Below are 23143 nucleotides of genomic sequence, written 5' to 3' on the forward strand. Positions count from 1 at the left end.
AATAACCTACAATATAATTTTAAAACTATTTAGGGGCTTCCCTTAAACCGGAAAAAGCCTTGAAAACTCAAAACTCTTATTGAGGGCTCAAGATTTGTATGAAATTAAAACAAAACACGATTTCTTCGATAAAAAAAATCCGGTTTATTCGAAATTCGATAAATAAAAATTTCGGTATTCGAAAAATCAGGAAGGAAACCGGTTTGGAAAAGCCAAGTCAATCACCCTAATAAGTATATTTGTAGGTTCGATGCGCTTATTTTGCTTTTGTGCCGTCAGCGCTTAGACAATATTTACTATCGCCAAGCACGTTGCGCTTTTTATGGACGATAATCCACTTGATTAGCTAAAAGCTACATTATCTATTTAATAATATCGTTGTTGGTTTTGTTATTGTAAAGACGTCTATAGTTGCACCATCACTTGGAATTTGAATTGCGTGAACAAAAAATTGCGAAAAGCATTTGAACGCCAACCGACAAATAGGGTGGCGACGCTGATGGGCGGTATGGATTTCACTTTTTTCTACTTTGCTTCTACTTTATTCCCAAGTACTTTACACTACCTGTTGCGCTTATCGGCGCTGGACTTGACACTCTGCTGTTACCGATTGAAACAAAAAAAAAAACAATGCAGGCCCATTTGAGCATTCGAACAGAAATGCTAATCAAATTTCACACTCACGCAGAGAGAGATAGAAGCACATTTTCACGAAAACACTCACGCGCTTAGTGGCTAACAAAAACAATAGCATTTGTATTTCTAGAAATATTCAGTCTGTTCTCACCTATCGAAATAATTATATATGTATTTTTTTTTGCAATACAATTGACTACATTCATTAATACATACATACATACGTACATACATCTCACTTTAAAAAATCAAAGAAAATGTAAAATTAAAAGTAAAAATATAAAACAACACAAAAACTAAAATAAATTTTGAACACTCACGACTAGAAATTTTACAGTGGAAAATATGCGCTTAATAATTGTTATTATTTAATTTGTAGCCAACGCTATCGTCGTTGCTACTTTTTTGTTGCTCTTAACTCTTTTGTTTTATTATTTTTTAATTTAATTTTTTCACGTTTCAAAACGTACGTACGTCCGTATTGACTAGCGTTTATCGACGGTGACAGCGACGCACAACGCAACCCTCTCGTAATCAGCGCGACTTAACTTGACGAAACTTATAATATAACTGAAAAAGCATTCGCTGCGGTCGCTAAAGTTCAGAGGGGCTCAAAACAGCCAAACACAGAGTCAACCATCCAAACAACCAACCAGCCGACCAACAAGCCAAACACACACAGCCACTCAGTCAACCAAACGGGCGGGCAGTGGTGACTCTCGCTTAGTCACAATGCCGCAGCGTAGAGTCCCTCACATTCCTATACAACACTCCACCACCACCTCCCCAATCAACAGCAATATTGTAGTCTCTGACACGGTGCCGTTGTCAGTAACTATGGGCAAATGAAACGAGGGGCTGGAATGGTATCATATCAGCATTCACAAACTTAAGCACGCTGAGCTAAAGCGAATCTGTGTAGAACTACCACCACCACCACCACCACCATCATTGAGCCGTACAGAACTTCCAACTTGTTGACTGATCGAAGCTGGATTTTCGGTTAGAACAAGCAGGCGTACAGTGGGTAAAAGTGGTGTTTATTAGCAAAAAATAAAAAATAGACTAAGAAATTCTTTGAATTTTTGAATAAAAACTAACATGTAAATGTTTTTTCTTTAAATACTATCTTTACGCCTAGGTTACGTAAAGCTCACAACGAGCTCTAAGGGTCGGTTTCTTCATCTCTGGTTAACACTAACTCCCCGGTTAAACATTGTTATCGACGTTCTAACTCCATGCATATAACAGGGAGTCGATAAGGTCGGTAACGATGTTTAACGGGGGGATTAGTGTTTACCGGAGATAGAGAAACCGGCCCTTAGTGTTGCATTGGGCTTGGTAAGCAACCAGATACATATATACACACTTATAGATTCATCTCGATCATAACATATTCCGCTGGAAAAGCTTTTTAAAGCTTTTTATTGACTTTATATAGACTTTATAAAGACTGGCACTGAGTAAAAGCTCGCTCTGGTAGTCGATGATATAAAGCAATGAGAGGTATTTTTATAGAAAGCTTACACAAGCTCTGCATGTCAATAAGATGCAATATAAATCTGTAATGCATAGAGGGAGCTTTTATTCTGTGTACCTATATAATGCTCAAAAAAGCTCTGCATGCCAATAAGATGCAATATAAAGCTTTAATGTGTACAGGAAGGTTTTGTTTTTTGTACATAAATCTATAAACAATTTATAGAAAGCTTACAAAATCTTAGCACCCGGGTAAGCGAGTGCCAATGAATGTGCTGAATGAATGATCTGTCTATCAAGCAAAAAGCTCGCTCAAAAACTTACTTAATAATTATGCCCACGAAAAATGTTGAACAAGGATGAGACATAACGCATAACGTATTTCGTGGATGAAGCTAAGAGTAAAAGCTTTCTATGATCGTCACTGCTTAAGAATACAATATAGTGATCGACTATAGCGGTGATGCTCAGACAGAGCTTTTACTCTATACGAGCTCATACAAAATCTATAGAGAGCTTTAAACAAGAGTTTCGACTGTGGGCACTGTTTTGAGCATCACTCGACTATAGGTACGCTTGCCAAGCTTTTCATTATATACAGGCGTTGCAGAACGAAAGCTTTAACTGGCCAACACTGCCTTAGACGCATGGGAACAAAATATTTTATTCCATATCTCGGACTTGTCCCGTTTGACGCGCAGGTGCTGAAGACAATGCCGTGGATATTCTAAAAAACGCATTTAAAAATAATAGCTGCGTTGGTATTGTCAGGCCATTTTTAATAGCACCGATGCCCCGATTTAAGGATCTCTTAAAGCTGCATCTTTATTTGAACAACGAAGAAACAAAGCAACTGTCAGTCACATCTCAAGTCACAAAATTTTTGACTATGAATTAGTGACTCTGTTTGTTCCTCGAGACGATTTGGCTATTCAGCAAGGGAAAGTTACAAAAAGTTCACCTAAAAATAGCCTCGAGAAAATCAAAAAGAGGCAGCTAGCTGATAGCATGCTCCAAATGGAGACGGATACTTATGTACATATATATGTAATTTTTCTCGCGCTGCTCCAACAATCGCAATGGACAACTGGGGAAAGCACTGGCGTGCTTTTCGAAGCCTCGGAAAAGAGATTTAAAATTTAGTTTTCTTTTCATTTTTTGACTTTATTGTTAAAAAAAATATATATTCTTTATTTCCTTTAATTTAGGTTTATTTCCTAACCTGCTTTTCGAAGCCTCGGAAAAGAGATTTAAAATTTAGTTTTCTTTTCATTTTTTGACTTTATTGTTAAAAAAAATATATATTCTTTATTTCCTTTAATTTAGGTTTATTCCTAATGCAATTGAAGTTAGATAAATATTTCCTCACTTTAAGTTCGAGTTTTTTAGAGTAAAATAGCAAGCAATCATCTTTTTCCCCATATTTTTCTTTTTGTGACCTGGCCAGAGTCAGCTGACAAATTAGTGATTTTTTCATACTAGAGACGTGAGACAGCTTACTAAATACCAACTTATCTCAAAATCGTTTTCACCACGAGAAGGAAAATCTCCCGAGTTGTTACATTTTTCGACAAAAAATTTATTAAATGGAAACTTAAAAAATATATACTAAAATAACAAGTAATTTTTAGCAAAAAAAAAACCGACTTCAACTCTCATATAAAAAAAAAATATATATATATATATCTCATGATCCGCTGATCGGATCTTAACCAGATTAGTATGGGACCACCTCTGAGACACTACCTTTCCGATGAAATCAGAATTATCGAAATCGGTTGACGTGGTCCAAAGTTATGCGGTAACATACATAAAAAAAAAAAAACAAAAAAAAAAAATATTCCGACGAACTGATAACCTCCTCCTTTTTTGGAAGTCGGTTAATAAGTAAAAATAACCACTCATGCTCATATACCCGTAGTTGCGTATGTAACTTATACGCCCCATAGCACCACAGTCATCTAACAGGTTTACTCGCACGCTTTAATTTAAAAGTCATATTATTTAAAAGTAATTAGATATTGGCGCTGGGTCACGTCTAGGAATCGAGATATATATATAACTATCATATAGGGGAAATTGTCACCTTTGGTGGTCTTTTTTTGACATAACTCGAGAACCACTAGTCCGATTTTGCTCAAACAAAAAATTAAAAAAATTAAAAATTACAATTCCTTTAATCTGTTCATATAACGTTTTTCTATATAATCAACAGTTTTAAAAAAATTTAATATTTTAGGCAAAAAATATTTTTTTTCTTCATTTAGTTCTACTACTCTGAATTCGCTCGGTTTGGCAAGAAGGACAGCTTCACCGTTTAATCTTAACATTTTAAAATGAAAAAATTATGAAATTTCAAAAATTACAAAATAGCTGCGAAAGAATTACTGCATGCTGCCATTTTTTTAATTTCGTGGTACACTCTTGAAACTTCACAGACATGTTGTATTCGATGCCAACGTTCATTGCCTCTAATACGAACATTCTATTTGAAAACTTCCCATAGTTATAAAAAGAAAACAATTTTAATTTTGGCAATGAAAAATTAGTAAATAATTTCGGCACTTTTTCGCCTAAATAAACGTTTTTAATTTCATTTCATTTATTTCAAAAAACATTAGTCAAATAAGACTTAGTCTTTTTTTAGTACAAAAGGTTCATACAAATTACAAATTACAATACAATACATACAACAATAAAATATTCAATCTAACAACAAATATCGGAAGTAATTTTAATCTAGATAAATATTACAAATACAGATTGGTTCAACAATTTGAAGAGAAGTGGGTATACAAAATAGCCTTAAAGTTGCTCTTGTTAAGTTTGCTTTAAACATTAATTGGAATGGGGTTCCAGATTCGTATAGCGTTGAAGGCTAAAATTTTTCAAATACTTGACTTATTTTTTATTGTACTTGTTTCTGGAACTCCATTGATTTAGATAAATGCAAGAAGCGTGTTTTTGCCGAGAGAAGGGAGTGACACTAAAAAAACAACTCGGGAAATTTGCCCACATATTATTGACTAGAGGCTGTTTACTGAATACAGACATAAATATACTAATAATATATAATCCACTAAATGTTTCACAGACTCAGGCTAAAGCGAGGCCGAAACAAATAAGCTACAAAAAATTAATGAAATTATGGCTTTAACGGCAATTTTGGAAAAGTTCGCCTTCTAAAAATTTCAAAATTTCGTACAGTTTTTCACCACACAAAGCTCACTGTGCGTTTTAGCGCACATTTACTGCAATATAACTACGGTGACCATTCGTACCGATTTTGAGAAAATTGTCTCGCTGAATATTTTTTAAAAGTCGAGACGTATGTATAAGTGTCCCGATTTTTCATATGCAAATTTTAAGTAGCTTGGTAAGTCCAAGTTGTTTTTTGGTAAATATTTTTTGTGGAAGGTATTACTCATTTTCTCCATACTAAAAATCTCGAACATGCTTTAAAATTGCACTTTGAATTGCATGGGCATAATCAACAGAATTCTAAAAAATCTGTTTAAAACTATTATCAGCATTTCGAGCCCTAACCGCCAAAATAACGTCAGCGACATTTTTTTCAAAATTTTCTTTTTGATGCAGAAATATTCCTAGAGCATCTAGATACATTTCTGCATCAAAAAGAAAATTTTGAAAAAAAGGTCGCTTACGTTATTTTGGCGGCTAGGGCTCGATTTGTTAAAATTCAAAGTTTTGAAATTTTCATTTGCATAGTTTTTTTAGAAAGTAAGCTAAATTTTCATAAAAAAATAATAAAAAATTTTAAACAAAGAAAAGTGGCCAAAACTTGTCAAAATGTCACTTCCTTAATGACATTCTCGCCACCGTATATATTTTGTGTATAAATTTTTGCGATAATTTTTCAAGTTTTTTCTCTTTGTTTTGTTTTAAATGAAACTGTATTAAAAGATGTTGTGTCTTTTTATTCTAAAAACAAAATTGTATGTTCAGATTCGATGCATTACAAATGTCGCGATTTTTTTCCACAGAAATCTGGTCACCGTAAATACATATAACAAAACACCAAACACAAATTCACATCTGATCGCTACGAGAATACCTTTTTGTTTATTCACTAACCGGCTCGTTGGTTATTGCATATCTGTCTGTCTGTTTGGATGTTTTTGGAGGCTGGCGAATTTAGGGTTTCGACGGCGCACTTAAAACAAAACAGCAGAGTCTGAATTGGTACTCAGCTGAGCTGGATGAATGTAAATTCGCTCTCAGAAGCTTTTTTTTTGTTGCTTGTGTGGTGTGAAATTAAAATCGATGGTGACAGATGTAAAGGGGGACAAAATATCTACTCTCAATTTTTCGTTTTCGTTTTGCTTCAGTCGAGAACTATGGCGAATTTCTGATCGGCTTTAGTTTTTATATTAAGCTATTTGACGGAAAAAAATGCATACCATGACAACGTTCGGGTCAGCGGTCAAGCAGTGACAGGTATACATACATATGTATGTAGGTATGTATGTAAGTGGCAAGTGTGTGAAATAATTTGGAGGTAGAAAATAATAAAAAACTAAATGGAAAGATTCAAACTTTTCAAGAAATGCGGTGTTGCATGTTGATTTAAGTTTTGTTCTCATTTCCAATATTTAATCTTTGGATTTCACAAAAACATTTCCATAAGAATTAATTTTTTTTTTTCATTTGTGTGGGGTCCGACTTAATCTAATAGACACAGCCAACGAATTCATGAAAATAGAGTTGAAAATTTGGTAGCAGAGAGTCTTCGTCGGCAAGTACTGTCGTTCAAAGATGTGGCCGAGCGTCTTGCTACGATAGCCAATGAGCAAACTCCAGCACAAGCCCATCTCCACTGAAAATATATTGAAAATAGAGCGTTTTTGAACCGAATTCTGAGATAAGGCGTTCTTTAAGCAAATTCTGAAATCGGGCCTTCTTGAAAAATTTTCTGAGATGGGGCGTTTTCGAACTGACTACCGAGATAGGTCGATCTTTCACTCAAGTATCGAAATACAACGTCGAAAAGCGGAAATCACAACCGACTCTCAGCATTTTCCTCACTCGACAGGTAGCAGGTCCTGAAAGCGGTCTTCAACAAACCGGAACCACATCTCCCAATCACTTCCTATCGCCGCCGAAGAATAAGTAATTCGATTTCAGCGAGCACGAAAGAACAACTTGTACGACAAAGAATGTAACGTCGATGCAACCAAAAAAGAACTACAGTTTCAGTACCAAAAGGAATTTCTATAAGAACAACCCGGAACTTGCTCAAACTTTTTGTTATTTGCTAGTAAGGTGCATATACATTTTTGTACATTATGGTGCATCACCAATAAAAATTTCGGTTTTTCACCGCAATTATAAAATCTATTATATTTACTAGGAGTGCCAGTTACTATCGAAATTCGACCGTCTTCTAGTTTCTTAAGACGTGACAAACATTTTGGCTGGACTTTGAATTAGCCCAATACATTCAAGTTTGTCGATAAATTTCGATAACTCGATACATATTCAGCTCACTTAAACCTTAATATTTTACCGAAATCAAGTTTACAAGTCCGATGGAAAAACAGTATGTACAAATTTTTTTTTGTTTGGAGAGTTATGCACCCTAATGCGCATATGGTTAATGCTTGCACTAAGATAGTTTTTATGCGGTGCTCTTCTATCTATTTGTCTATATGTATGTACATAACGCTCGCTTGCTCGAAGAACGTCTGAACTCAAAAAGGCACATCGGTGAGAAAAATGGCATTAAGGTTAAGTTAAGTTGACGTTAGGTTAACTTTCTCGCTTTAAATACAAAATCATAATAACTAAAACAAATAATATTTTCCTATTAGGAAAACCAAGTGTAAGTAAACAAAGTTTTAAGGAAGACAAATTTTCATGTTATGACAAACAGGTTACCATAATGAATATTTGGCACAAAATAATAGAAGAACTGAAGACCATTTCTGCATGCTTAACTTAAAAATTTTTTGTTTTCATTTTATGAGAATTTTCCAGCACACGAGCGATATGTGTGTCAAACTCTGATGGCACGTCAATCCAAACTGTTGCCGATCGCCAGATGTATGAATTATGCACAAGCTACATATGCCTGTACCTACTTATGTATGTACATATGTATATATAGAAACAGATATTAAACAAACAAAAAAAAAGGGAACCACTGTCAACCCAACAACAGCCTCACTCTCCTTACAACTTGGTTTTATTCATAACTATAAAGTGCTTTCATTGAAAATACTGAAAATGTAATTAATCAGGGCCATTTATGAGATCGTTCTGTGTATACATACATATACATATACATATAAGCAATTGCACTTTTCGAGAGAATTTTAAAATTTATTTAATAAAGATTGACTGGATGAAGGCGTACGAAAAGTATACAAGATAAGCACATGTGCATAGTTTCTTTGGGGCGTACGGAATAAACGGATTATGTGTAGATGGTTATGCTTGAAAACGAGGACTGAAAAGTAAATTGGTTTAAGATGAAGTGTTTTATAAGACTAAATGAACTCACTCATTCAAGGTGTGGACCTAGCACTAGACGCCGCCCGAATACACGGCACTATAGTTTTTCTTTTTTTTGTTTTGTTTTTGTTTTTTTTTTCTTTTGTAGCAAATATTGTTGCTAATAACCAGCTTTTTGTATGCCGATATTCTTACTTGATAAAGTATTTATTATGAAGGTAATTGGGGTATTTCGAGTCGTTTCGGCTAAGGCATTATCTTCTCATACAGTTTCCACCTCAACTTTCAAGATATCTCACACAATATGAACACAAATATACATATGTATGTATGTATGTGCAAGGCGTTATAAACTTTAAATATATTTATTTATAGCTAATGTTAGAAAGTCAATTTGAAGTAAATTTTACTTACCGCTATTACTGCGGACCACTCCTGTATTTGTAGCTTTTGTTTTCCTCGATGTCGGCTTTTCATTCACAGCATGACCACAATTGCTGCAACGCTCAGATGGTGGGGAACTATCAAGGAGACGAATTCAAATATATAAATACTATAAAATGTTTCGTAAAACAAAAAATTACAGCCACACGTTTTTGTATGAGTAGTGTGTAGTATATAATACATATGTATGGCTGCATAAAAGTGCATCTTAAGAAAGAAATACTCCCAAGAATGCGCTATGCTCTGGGCTTCGACCCCGCCTCGTAAACCAGTAGCTGCACGCCGGAGCTAAACCTTGCGAGCATTAAAGGAGGAGATATTTCTGCATTTATTTTTGCCTATTTGGATGTACTACTGTCGGTAGTTGTTGCCCTATTGTGTTTCCTATCCCATATTTTTAGCATCCCGCATCCAGAGCCCAGTCATTTTTGGGGTTAAAGAGCTGTCGATGATAGCCCGGGCGGTAGTGCGAGTAGATCTCTCCTCGGGTGCACCAACAAAGAAGCTTTTATTTTTGTTATTATCGTTTTCATAATATTGTTAGTTCTGTCCTTTAATATATTTGAGCGCACTCCCTCCCCACAAACGTGGATGGTCCTTGCAATCGAAAAAAGGACGAAAAGTTTACGTATGTGCACCTGGAATGTTCGAACACTCTCTAGGAAAGATGCTTCTATGCACTTGCTGGATTCTTTCGGAAAATACTAGGCTGATATCAGCGCATCACAGGAATTGCAATGGATGGGGGGAATTCTACAACACAGAAGAAGGACGATGAAACCAAGGAGACATATTTGATCCATCAACGGGAAAACTCATCCTTCATGCCACCACCTCCGGCAAGGCTGATAGACTTCGGATACGTGACCTAGTGAAGTACCAGACACCAGTAACAAAAATGCAAAAATCCACTTGTGTATCCCTTAAACAAACACCCGAGTACCAAATTGATCACATTGTGATGGACAGAAAATACGCTTCAAGCTTTCTTGACGTCCGTTCCATCGGAATAACCAACATCGGCTCGTATCACTACCTTGTTGAGGCATGGAGGATGATGCTCCCGATCTTTCGACTCGGCATCCATGGGATCGGAAACAAAAACAAGGACTCTCATGAACTACACTTGGTGTGAACAACTGGCGGAACTTTGCAAGAGACAGAGGAAATGGCGTTAGCGCCAAATAAAAAGAATGGCAAAGATTTGACTTTACAGCTATTTTTTAGAATGCGGACATTAATCATTTGCTGTTGTCTCACCAACTTTTCGGTGGGATCAAGTTCAACAAAAAAATAACACAACAATCATAGTCATAATTTTGTATGGCTTTGCTGTCCATTTTCTAAACTCTCTAAGTGCTCGTATCACTTTTAACTTTTATCGATTTTGTATAAATATTTTTAGATGCCTTTCGTCTTTAGCTTTGTGGAACACTGTTTATAATTTTTTTTAGCATATTTAATGCCAAATGGATGCGTGGCTTTGTGGTTTCTTTCCGATAAAAAAAATGCATTATAAAAACTTGTACCCAAATTCATAAATAATAAACGACTTTATAAATCGAAAATTTGTATGAAAATTTCACTTTATAGAGCTCTTTAAATCTATTTTTTTTATGAATAAGGCCATTTGTATTTAAGTAGTTTCACTTGTATTTGCCAAATTTACCAACTCAGCGCCAGAATGAGCGAACTGCGTGCTGGTGTCGCGCGTATCAGCTGCACCAGTTGTTTATCATCGAGCTGCGTTTTCTCCGCCTGCAAGCGTTTAATATAGAATATAATTTTTTTTTTTGGTTTTTCTTTTTAATTTTACTTAAAAAAACTTGTTTCAAAATTTTTCACCTTCGCATTATTTGTTTTGGCCGTTTTTGAAGTGCGAAATTTTAACATCACAACTTTTTTTAACAAAACTTTTGACTAGCCACGTTGTGTTTTTAAATACAACTGATCCCATACAAAGCGTTTGCTCTAAATTTCCCTCTTTCAGTGGGCGTAAACTCAATAGAATATGTGTGCGATCGTTTCAAATATCCATTTATCAGGTTTCACTCACTTACGCACAAATTTAGCTGAATTTGATAAGATTTGGAATTTATCGGCAGGCGCTGCTGTAGAAAAAAAAAAACTAAAATACAATGAGATAAAAATATTGGATAATTCAATTTACTGGGTCAGTTGATCTCTTACTTCTACATAACATTGCTTTAGAAGGTATTACTAATTGATTGAAGAATAAATTTCACGAGATAGTTTCTGATTTCTAGTAAAATATGTAAGAACGTGTTCTTCTTCGCTTATTACACCTAGTGTTAAGGAACAGTTCAATCCAGGACCGTTATATCCCATTAAGTGAATTTTAACCCAATTCAACTTGAATGCAAATTGACTTTGATTGAAAATAACTCGGAAATGAATTGCAGAATCTGCCCCCATTAACTTGTAACGCTCGGCTGAGAATCAGTTATGCATATATACTTGGCATTGCATGAGAGTTGTCATATAACGAATATTTTAAATGAGCTTTGCGTGTAAGCGGTTACCCAACGCACAGTATTACATACATATGTATGTATGTAGAAGTCTGTTGATTTTTGATTCCTACGTAAAAATGACATTCTATGCAGTGCGGTGCAAAGTAGGCATAACCGAGCTATTATTAAGGGTATTTTTTTGGACGTGTGGCTTTCAATGGGGCAATACTTTTTTCGGAGTTGGTATTTTTGAAAGCTGTTACTTGGTTTATACTCAGTTTGGTTTGGCATTTCATAATGAACAGACTTACTGCGGAGCAACGTTTGCAAATCGTGCAAATTTATTACCAAAATAATGGTTCGGTTCGCGCGACGCAACGCGCGCTGCGTCCAATATTCGGTCGACATAATCGCCCAGCAGAGTCAGTAATTCCAATAACCATGGATCGGTTTCGCACCACGTTTACTCTATGTACTGAATAATGCGCATCCTTAGAGATGCCGTACAGTGAGCACCGAAGACGCCATTTCTGCTGTGGAGCAGAGTATCGAAGAAGACCCGAATGAGTCCATCCGCCATCGCGAGCAACAACTGGAGCTGTGCCCATCCATTAAATTGGAGGGTGTTGATGTGGACGACCTTTGGTCCCAACAAGACGGCGCTACATGTCATACAGCCAACGAAACAATCAATTTATTGAAGTAAACTTTTGGTGAGCGCATTATCTGGCGTTGTGGGCCTCTGGCGTGACTTCAAAGACCGTGCGATTTAATACCGCTGGATTATTTTTTGTGGGGTTATGTGAAGTCGCTTCTCTACGCAGATAAGCCCGAAACGATTGACGCCTTGGAAGAGAATATTCGGTGCGTTATTGCTGACATGCGGCCTCAATTGCTGCAAAGAGTGGTCGAAAATTGGACCTCTCGGCAGGAATTTATTCGAGCCAGCCGCGGTGGTCGCTAGCACGAAATCATTTTTAAAACATAATGGCAAACCCTTATCTTTATAATGAAGCTAAGTTCTTGGCCACAACATTAAACTATATGCGTTTTATTTCTTCTTGAAAAGCACATGTCTAACAAAAAAACCCCTTTACTAGTCTTGTGTCAAAATATATATATAGGAGTTCACCGACCGCCTTAATTGGGGACCCTATGCTCAGAGCCTTCTTAAGCTACTATCCAAATATCCTTTCTTAATTTTCCAATTCGTTCAAATTGTTCTGTCTAGGAATATGCGAAGTTTAATCTTATCTTCCTCACTGCCATTAAAGTTCCCATCACTCTTCCCCGGACTTGCGTATAAAATTTGGAGAAATCAAACGGCTTGGAAAAGTAAATTGAAAGAATTTAGAAACACAATAAATTTCGTAACGGCTATCCGTAAAATCCCCCAAAAAAAAACGCCAAAGTCAACGCCTTCAAATAGGGTAATACTTTTTGCGCCACCGTGTATAAAGATGGATGTTGGTTTGTTGGAAACTTATAGACCTCGTTACCGACATCCGATTGTAGAAACACACATCCCTACGAGTTCGTCTTGGCAAGACGAAGGTTTATAGCTAAATTTTGAAGCGAATTGGCACTTGGAATTTTATTTAATTAAACACATATTCTATGAAATATGCAGGGGCATAACAGTTATAAGTTTTATCGGTAAAACGTTTTTCCATAGCAATTATTAGATGAAAAATGTTTTTTATTTCGCCAATAAGAATTATAATCTAACGTTTGCCTGATAACTGTTATGCAGAATAAATATGTTTTCCGTCGCCCATAAGAGTTATTTCCCAACGTTTATTTTTATGATGTCTGATAACAGTTATTTCACTCTTCTTTTATTTTCATCATCTTTATCTTCTTTCCCATCTCCGTTTTCGTCAATATTCTTATCTTACGACGTTTATAAAGCAACGTAAAAACTAACCTTCGGTTATAATAACTGTTATGAAATTTTCTAAATTCGAAATAACAGTTATTTTTGGACCCTGAAAATATTTAATAAAATATGGGCGGCAAACGAACGAGTGTTACAAATCTTTAGTTTGGACATTTAGAATATTTCTGAGGAGTGTGAAAAGAGTTACCACCTCTTGAAAAGTTAAATTCAAATTATTTAACAAGTTAAATTAATTATTTCAATATGAGTATCAATATAAACGGGTTTGGAAAGGTTTCATATCAAAGAGGAGGGATGCCACCTGTTAAATAGTCAAAGTCAACTTGAGTTAAGGTACCTAGGTAATTGAAATATGTATCAGAATATGGCTATCAGACGAAAGTTTTTCTTGAAGGTTTTAGTTTAGAAAAGAGAGCGTGGCATATCGCGTAGGCGTGAAAATTTTAATCAGCTTTGTATTTGGTTTGATATTTGGTGTATAGTCATAGCTATAGGTTATAGTAAATTAAAATGGGATGAGTGTTTACCAGGGGGGTGGCACCTCACAAGACCACAATAATGCTGAATTTCGACTAGGCTTGACCCTATTAAGCATTTCAGCGCTACGCCCATGGCCCTATAGCTACATATTTATTATCCATTACAGTGACACTTATTGTTTGGAATTTGCGGCAAACATGTTTGCAATCTCATTCATAAATTTTCTGCGACGGACATAGCCAATTAGTGTTAAATTCGATAAAATTTTATTAAATAAACAGTTGCCTAGATTTTTATACTTTCTTAATATTTACATATTTTTCTACAATTCTTAATTAAACTATAAACTGTACCTTTAATACTAACTTAACTTTATTTATGGAATCTATTTTTTTTTTTTTTGTTTGTTGAATAAATAATAACAAAATTTGCAAGCACTTAAAGTAGTCTTAAATAGGCAATTTGAACACTGAAATCAAGTAAGTTAGTCTTCTATTTTTAATATCACGCTACCCCACTTCCCCCTAAGCCGCTTCGCATATACCGCGCTCGGTGAACACTTGGCCGCAAGTCTCGTCCACCCGATCCCATAGAAGCGAACCAAATCGCCGCGCAGTATAGTCTACCATCAGTTGGGCCTTACAATTGATGCACTGGTCGCGATAGTGGAAAAGTAGACCCACACTTTGGGGCATAGTCGTCTCCGTATAGCCAGGAGCTTCACGCCATACAAAATGATTGCCCATCTCGATGATGGATTGTGTATTCACGATGCATTTACTACGCTGATGAGCAGGCATAATATCCAACGTACGTCGCACCTTCATTTGTGTGTATAGGAAGCGATTGCGAGTGTGCGCCGGCAGGCTGAAGCTGTCATTGCTGTCCAACTTATAGAAGAATACATTGCGAAAGATGTAGGCTGAAGTGCGTCCCTCGTCGCACTGTCGCAGGAAACTTGACAAGGAATTGTGTTTGAGCGGAATGAGTATCTCATCCAAATCCACCACGGCTGCGTATCGATAGTTCTCAACAACCATTGCGCGATAGACGCAGTCATTGATATGCGCCATTATGGCAGCATAGTGTACATCAGGCAACAACTCAGTTGGCACATTCCACTGCAGCACGTCGGCGATGCCTTCATGCTGATAGTGCTGCAACAGACGCATTACATCCTCACTAGCGGAGAGGTGGTAGAAATAAAAGTGGCGTGCGCCTAGTATGCGATACATTTCCACGAACTCGGCGATGCGTAAAACATCCGAATAGTTCTGTTGTAGCGGACCGATACAAACTGAGAGCACTGGGCGAGAAAGGGAAAATAATTGGTGTAAGTCGCGGGGATAACTGTAAAAGAGAAAAAAAAAATGTTTACTTTTGTATTACGATGAAGGTAATAGGACTGCTTGCTTTACCTGATGGGCACAAATGTGGGGCTCAGCTGGCTAAGTCTGTTGGACGGATAGGAAACTGCCACCGCTTGTGGCAAGCGCAGCACAGTGTTGTTACGATCCACATAAAGGGGACACATAATGGAATATGGCGCGAATGTGTAATCATGGTGCTCGTTCAGTGGCTCCACTTTGCCGATGGGCACAAATTCATCGACGAAATCCTCGAACCTATGAATTGCATAATTTGAAATAATTAGTGATGCTATAAAATATTAACTTCTTTATATTTACGCATACCTGATGATGCAGGTAATAGCATCCTTGAAATGTCGTGGCAATATAGCGATTATGCGCAAGGAACCTATGGGAACTCTGGTCTCATGATCAATGATAGAATCTGAAAAGTTAGGCAAGAAAAATACTTTTATTAAAAACTGAATAAATGAATGGTTTTACAACTAATAAAAAATAAATGAAAGCAGTAGTGGGCGTAACGGGATTTCCCAAGCGTTAGGTGGGTTATAATTACAGATTTGCTTTGCTAAGTAGACAATGTACAGCTTATTTGTGGCAGTTCTTTATTTAAACAAGGCAGATTTATGATTCCACGTACCACTACGAAGTACAATTGTCCGACAACTATCGGCCGCTGTATGCCTAAATCTGCGGAACAAAAGGATGATTTCGCTACATTAAAGACATCTTAAGCCTTATTGGTATTACTGCCAAATATTTCGCTTTCACGGAAAATCAAATAAAAAATGCCTTTCATTTTCAAGATTTCTCATAAAAAAAAACAAAGCATTCAAACAGAACCTGAGACTCTACAAAAAAAAAAGGGAAAAGCAAAAATAACCTTATCGGGGACTTCTGCAGAAGTGTGGAATCTACTTTCTGGGATAAAAGGCTTAGGAAGGTATTCTGCCCGTGCTGGTGACGAACTTCCCTGGTTGTACCGCTTATCTGCCGGAGACTCTACAAAATAGGGATGCGTAGCACGGGAGCCCCTTGTGATAGGCGCAACAGGCTAAACATTACGCTTATAAATATTGCTGGCAGAGTTGTCACAGCACGAACTGTTTGCCTTTAGGCTGGAAAGCTTGACACCATGGAAGGTTTCAATTTCGTTCCTCAAAAGACTGCGATTTCGAAATTTCTGCCAATAGCTCCTTCTCTAGGGAGGACTGGGTGGTGCGGGGTTACAGGAAGAAGGGAGAAGTGAACTTCTCCACGGACGGATCAAGAGGCAAGTAGCCCTCCATCAAAACTATGTTCACGCTTCCGGCCGTCTTTCAAATAAAAATAGCTGCCATAAAGGAAGCGGTAAACTCACTACTGAAGAGTCTGACGTCAGTTAGTTAGGTTCTAGTAGCCAGAGGGCTATCTAGGCTCTGAACACTATAGTTGAGCGCTCGAAATTGGTGAGGTGTTGTCTGACCTCTCTATCAATCGTGTCGGAGGACTTCCTAATCAGGCTAATTTGGCTGCAGGGTCATGCTGGCAAGGAAATACAACTCTTGAAACACTATCACCGGGTATGGATCAGCTGGCGTACCCTCTGTCTTTCTGGGGCTCACTCTTGCGCTTACAAGATTCTGCTGCCTTGCGGTGGATCGTAGGCCATGAGCGGTCAATGGAGGTCCTTATGCTTACAAAGTCTCAGCTCTAACTTTCCACCAGGATGTTGAAGCGTAGTCATCTCAGCACTTTCTATTAGACTGCTCAGCCTTTGGGAGGATAAGAAGGAAACATTTTGGCTCGCACTTCCTAACTATCCCCGAAGAGCCCTCAGGCATTTAAATTAGCCGCATTCGTAATTTCATAATTAATGGTCTCCGTTCGGCTTTCGTGGTATCGCAATGGACAATCTCTTAATTGTTCAACCTATTACCTGTGCTTTTAAAGGGCAACATTGTAACCTTGAGCATACTTACCAAGCACATCCAATCGGTCATCGAAATATGCGGAGTAGATTAAATGATTCGCTTTGCTGCCAATTTGCCGCCAAGAGTTGTTGTATTGCCATGACTTTGTTGGTTTTACGTAGAAGTAAGATTTTTGCAATGAATTAAGGTCTTCGCGCAGCTTAGAATCCTGTAAGAAGAAAACAGTAGGCGTGAGTACTCATTGCAAGTAAAAAGGCTATTCCACTGAAGTTTGAGTTAATAAACGAAAAAAGACGTGAGTACCAGGTTCTCATGAAATTCGATGTGTAAACATGTGTGTACGGCTTAACAAAGCGTTATTCGATTCAGTTATATAAAAAATTGGTTAGGCTAGAAATTAAACATTAAATGCATTTCATTTTATTAATTTTGTCGAGAGCAGGACACTACTTTTTCGTAACCGCCTCGGGATTAGTTCAGGACTATTTTAAGATCATTTGGGTGTAGTTCGAAACTATGCACGAAATGTATCTAACATTGTTTTGGAGTACTTCTGAAGAGGTTAAGAAAAAGTCGTACACATATCCCGAATTGATTTTGAACAAGTCTTGAAACGGGCCCGAAATGATCCCTTACTGGTCCCGAAAGGCTGGGAATAGGCCTGAACTAATGGTACTGAAATAGTCCTGAACTAGACCCAAAACGATCTCGAACTAGTCATGAAATAGACCTGCACAGGCCCCGAAACAGTCGAACAAGCAATAAACGGCTTTTTTATATCCACTTCGGGAACAGTTCAGGGGTAGTTTGGTATCATTTCGAAGTAGTTCGAAACTAGGCACGAAATGTATCTAAATTTATTTTTTTGGAGTAGTCCTGAAAGGGTTCAGAAAAAGTTGTGAATTTTTGCCAAAATGATCTCGAACGAGTCCTGAAATGGTCCCGAACTAGTCCCGAAATGGCCTTTAAAAACGATTTTCTGCTGGGTTACACAAGCAGCAGTAAAAGGTTGCCGCTGGGTTAACGCAAATTTTACCAATACCGAAAGCTAAGATGTTTACACATCAAAAAGTTGTTTTTGCAGAGTTTTGACCGTAGTGGATTAGTTGGTCCGTGTCTGTATGTGTTTGCGTGTGTTTGTTTTTGCTTACTAGTGTTGTGCGCACTGAAAAATAGGCGAGTATGATAATGGCCATTGCCACCGCGCCCGATAATAAAAAATACAGATACTGCGCTTGATTGCCATTGCTCGACAACATTTTCCGATTTTCGGTATACTCGTCGTTTTATTGAACGTATATAATTTACAACTTTTTTAATGCACTCTAATTGTGTTTTTTTTTTATTGTTTTCGATCTTATTTGCTACACAAAAACCTTTCAATAACACTGTACTATTTATACAAAAACGCAATTCTGATTTGGCTATGAATGCACTAGCGCCTTTGCATATGCTGCGTTTCGTGCGCGTAGCATTTGTTTAACTGATCTAACGCTATTGCTTTACACCGTATTGCTTGTCTGGCACACCTACCTGACATTCATTCTTGAACAACTTGAGTCTCGCTTACGAGTACAAAATCAAAGCTGACATTTTTCTCACGGACATTACTATTTAATTAACGTTGCTTTTCTTTCACCAGCGACGGCTTGAGTTTATTGTTGTTGTTCTTTGTTCTTTGAGGTTTGTTGGTTTTTCTTTCTTTTATTGTTTTTGTTGTTGCTGTTTAGCCATCATTTTGTTCATGCCATTTGTTTTTATTGTTTTACAATTTTCTGTGCAACTAAAATATTGATTATTATTTGGTAGCAATTGAATGGAAAAGCACATTCTGATACATATACATATACATAATATATATATATCTATGTAGGTAAGTTAGGGTAGCTCTTGTAAATCAAGTTTGATTCTTCTTTCTCTGCTACCCCTACTAAAATGAGGCAAGTCGTTCTTGACTTGTACCTTCCTTCACATATCAGACCTTCAGATACTTTCAGATCTGCAGTGTTTGTGAACATTCGTAACACATGACCAAGACAGCTGTAAGGGAATAGGTTCCAGATCTAACTTTCTACAGCAGGTAAATTTCTGAATTGATTTCAGAGACGCTGTTAATCTCCTTGAACTCACTTCCGCTTACCTTACATTAATGAGATCTTTATTCATCCAGAGTTGGTTACCACGCAGGTGAAATGGTATTTTAATACATCCTGATCTAATGATTTGTTTTTGTATATACCAGGCGGTGATTCGCCCAATTATTTCACCCGGTTCACGGGTTTGTTGAAAATGTCGGCCTGCCTTGCCATTAATGGGTTAATCAGATCATCTCCATCCGATGCATTGAATGCCATATGCCACCGATTGATCTCTTTATCAAGGAGAGTGCCCTGAGACTGAGGAAACTACACTCGGCTGCTTACAGCGCCATCAGACTGTATGCCTTCAGGCCCTGCAGGGAAATGCCGTTCAGGCATAGTTCCATCCTAAACAGTGTTGCCGTTTCAGCCCTTTGGTGGCTATATTTAGCTACCACATACTTTTTTTTGGCCACATAAATTTAAAATTGCCCCTAGCCCTTTTTTAGCCCTTTGGAGAATTTATTCATCCTTGGCTTAATTTGATCTCATTTTTTTTTTTATGTAAGAGATGAATTTTTAAACTAACATTTTTAAACTAACAACTATATTCCTTACGTTTTTATACATACATACTGTAAACGTGTTAGGGCTGTTAACTTATCTATTAACGATTTAACTGTAGTTTAAAATAGATAAGTTTACGGCCGTTAATACGCTTAATTTGTTAAATGGCCCACCAAGTCGATTGGCCGTGTATGTTCTTGTGGTGTGATTGTACCAGCTGCTGGTGCGACTTCAAAAACTAATTAAAAAAATTTTATGATTGTACCAGCATGCTGGTGTCGTGAGTGGTGAAATTGGCTCAATTTTGTAAGCAAAAAGTATTTTGGCGGAAATTTCTTGCACTATATGTCATTTTACACTATCACGAATCGCTTCACTAAAATCTTGTTGAAGTCTTTAGTAAAGGCAGAATCTCAAGCAAATATGTACACTACAAAACTAAAAAAAAAAAAAAAATCTTAAACAAAAACTTCACAACACTTTCGAAGAGACACTTGTTGATTGATCAGCACGATTTCTGAAATATTAGCACAATCGTGTATAAATATATTTAGTTTGTATACGAATTTATCTATTTAGCCGCAGCCGCGGTACTGACAGGCAACCTATCCGCACTTCACTCGCCCCAAAAGTAAACTCAAAATCTTAGCTCTACTTTGTATTTTCGCTTCCACGTTACTTCCAACAAAGAGCACTCGCGAACGCATTTCGCTTTGTAAATGTGGCACATTTTTAATTTTGATTCGTATTTTGATGAGATGTGGTGTGCTATTTTTAGGCGCGAAAAATGTGTTGGAGAAATGAAAAAATTAAAAACTCAAATTTTATAAATTAAAATACATAGATAGAAACAATAAAGTCCAAGTAATACTACTGCGTCTCTCTTAGGTATATTCGAGTGCCTTTGTTTTTGTATTTTTTAATGGCGCGTGGATTATTTGTTTTGTAAATATTTAGGCACTTGTGCAACTCACAACCACTCAAACATTTCACTTGTTTATTAGCCTGCTAGACATTTGTTTTCTTGACATTGCTTGTTTTCGTTTTCATTTCCAAAGCAAAAATTTCACATTTCCATACCGCTAAGTTGGACAAATTGGACCGCGACGCTATGTTTGGCCGCCGAGCAATAAATAGCCTTGCGATCGCATGCATCAGACGCCCACGTCGTACATGTCGTATGCACATGTACATACATATGTATTCTCAAAAACAGTAAAACGCACCGTTGAATTCGTTTTGCAAAACATACTTATGTATGTATGTATGTAGTTACATAGGACTTCTGTCAATCACTAGAAAAAAATTCTGGACAATCGCGAAAAAAAATTTATTACATATTCACTAACACTTTCTCAAAAGTTCCTGTCAAATAATGACAGTGAGAGGGATGGGAAATCACATGTATTGATGAGGGTAATACATATGTAGATGATGGTCATTTTTTGCCTGCGGTCCTAATAAAAATCACTACATCGATGCACTAACCAATAACGCGACATTCAGTCAGAAGTGTCGGTTTTAAATTCCATCAACTGTCCGTTAGTGATGCGCGCGTAATTTCGAGCACAATTTATCACCACTGTCTTTTTCAAATAGAAATGTCATTATCGAAGTAAGATGTTTTGAAAAAATAAATAAAATATACATCAAATTGTCCGAAGTCGAACTGCCACACTTACAAATCTATACACGCCAATGCTGCAGTACAACAAGTATACCAGGGAACCTATGCCGATAACACAAAATATTACACGCTGTTGCTGGCGCGACACCATGATGGCACCACTTTGCTTTGCTTGGTGCAAATGTAGAGCTCAACAAACATGCATTACCGTCTAGCCCCTACGTATGTATTTGCCAAGGTTTACATAGCATAGTTTTCGTTTGCTGTTATCGAAATCAGTGATAACGAAATAGTTTGATAACCACAAGAGTTGTTGAGTACCACAGATAACACCATTTTTTTCTCTATATCCGAGCACACTTATGCACAAGAGTATTATAACTTTGTTCGGAATGCGGTTGTTTTTAGCATCTTAAAAAAATCTAGCTAGATATACACATACACTAGCCAGAATATGTTTCCGTACAATGTTTTGTTTTTAGTACTTGCAATGTTTTTGTAATAAATAAAATTAACGAAAAAAATTTATTACGAAAAACATTGCAAATATATAAAAAAAAACACTGTACGAAAACATATTCTGTCTAGTGTATATGGGCATTAACGTTGCCACATGTCCCGTATTTGCCGGGGCATCACGTATTTTGCATTAAATTTAAAATGTTCCGCCGGGACAAGATTTTTCCCGAACTTTCAATAATTTCATTATTCATTTCAACCTGTAAACTTCTACTCAAAATGGTCATACTTAAACGCGACTATTGTGAGTATGCCATTAGACAGTATTATTGCACGCAACTCTGTTAGAGAAATATAATAACTTTTTATGTGGAGGGTGTTGCGAATTTTCTTCCATATAACAACACCGACAAAAAAAAAAATTCTGAAAAATTAATGAATTAGGAAATCTAATAAAAAAATCTAAATTTTAATGAAATTTTTTTTAGGTTTAATAAGTTTTTGTGAACTTTGTGCAAACTTTGATACTTTTATTTATGTGTTATCTGATATAGATCGACCCAAATTTTAAACGAATCATTTTGAGTTTTGCTGCTATTACGTTGACCGCAACTGTACCTTTTAATTTGTTTTTATGGTTTTGACAATTATTTGTTTACGTCCAATACATATTTTAGTGTAAATTAACAAGTGTAGCCATGAAATAAACGAAATTTATCATAAGCTTATAACTAATCTGAGCATTACTTCGTTGAAATGGATCACCTTTGTTAAGATATGGTTCGTAGTTGGGCTTTTAAAGCAAATCCTTTATTTCTCACTCGTGTGTCCGGTATAGCTGAAAAAAATATCTGGCAACACTAATGCGCATATACCTAGAACCTTTAATTTTGCTAATTATGCATAGTTTAGTAAGTATTTATGTGGTGAAAATCGCTATATCTGTTGGGTAAATTTCAAGAGAAATTATTTATATTATCACTGCTATCCCAAACATACAATAATGTTCGCCATGCGGTCATTAGTTCACCTGCTCATTTTGACGTATTGCTTTTAAAAGGTTCAAGCCATTCATAAGGCATGGATTAATATCTCTCAAGTGTACCAATATTTTAAAGGGGCGCTTGAAAAACTCAATGCTTGAATGGCTAGTAGAGGAAGTTTTGATATATTTCTGTTGACCATATATGGCGTATGAGTAACATTTCCTGCGGGATATTTCATACAAAAATCTATTGCGCA

General features: G+C 36.6%; 1 protein-coding gene across 1 annotated transcript; it reads right to left on the minus strand.

The window, feature by feature from the left end:
* Nucleotides 1-14028: 14028 nt before the first annotated feature.
* Nucleotides 14029-19719, minus strand: LOC118742946. The gene is made up of 5 exons (XM_036475379.1): nucleotides 18322-19719; nucleotides 17219-17378; nucleotides 15582-15681; nucleotides 15306-15512; nucleotides 14029-15237 (listed from the first exon to the last, which is right to left on the minus strand). Exons 1-5 carry the CDS (start codon nucleotides 18427-18429, stop codon nucleotides 14412-14414), a joined length of 1401 nt encoding a protein of 466 aa, XP_036331272.1. The 5' UTR covers nucleotides 18430-19719; the 3' UTR covers nucleotides 14029-14411.
* Nucleotides 19720-23143: the final 3424 nt, after the last annotated feature.

Source organism: Rhagoletis pomonella, unplaced genomic scaffold, assembly GCF_013731165.1.
Source record: "Rhagoletis pomonella isolate Grant_MI unplaced genomic scaffold, Rhpom_1.0 Rhpom_scaffold_00007, whole genome shotgun sequence".
NCBI classification, from domain to species: domain Eukaryota; kingdom Metazoa; phylum Arthropoda; class Insecta; order Diptera; family Tephritidae; genus Rhagoletis; species Rhagoletis pomonella.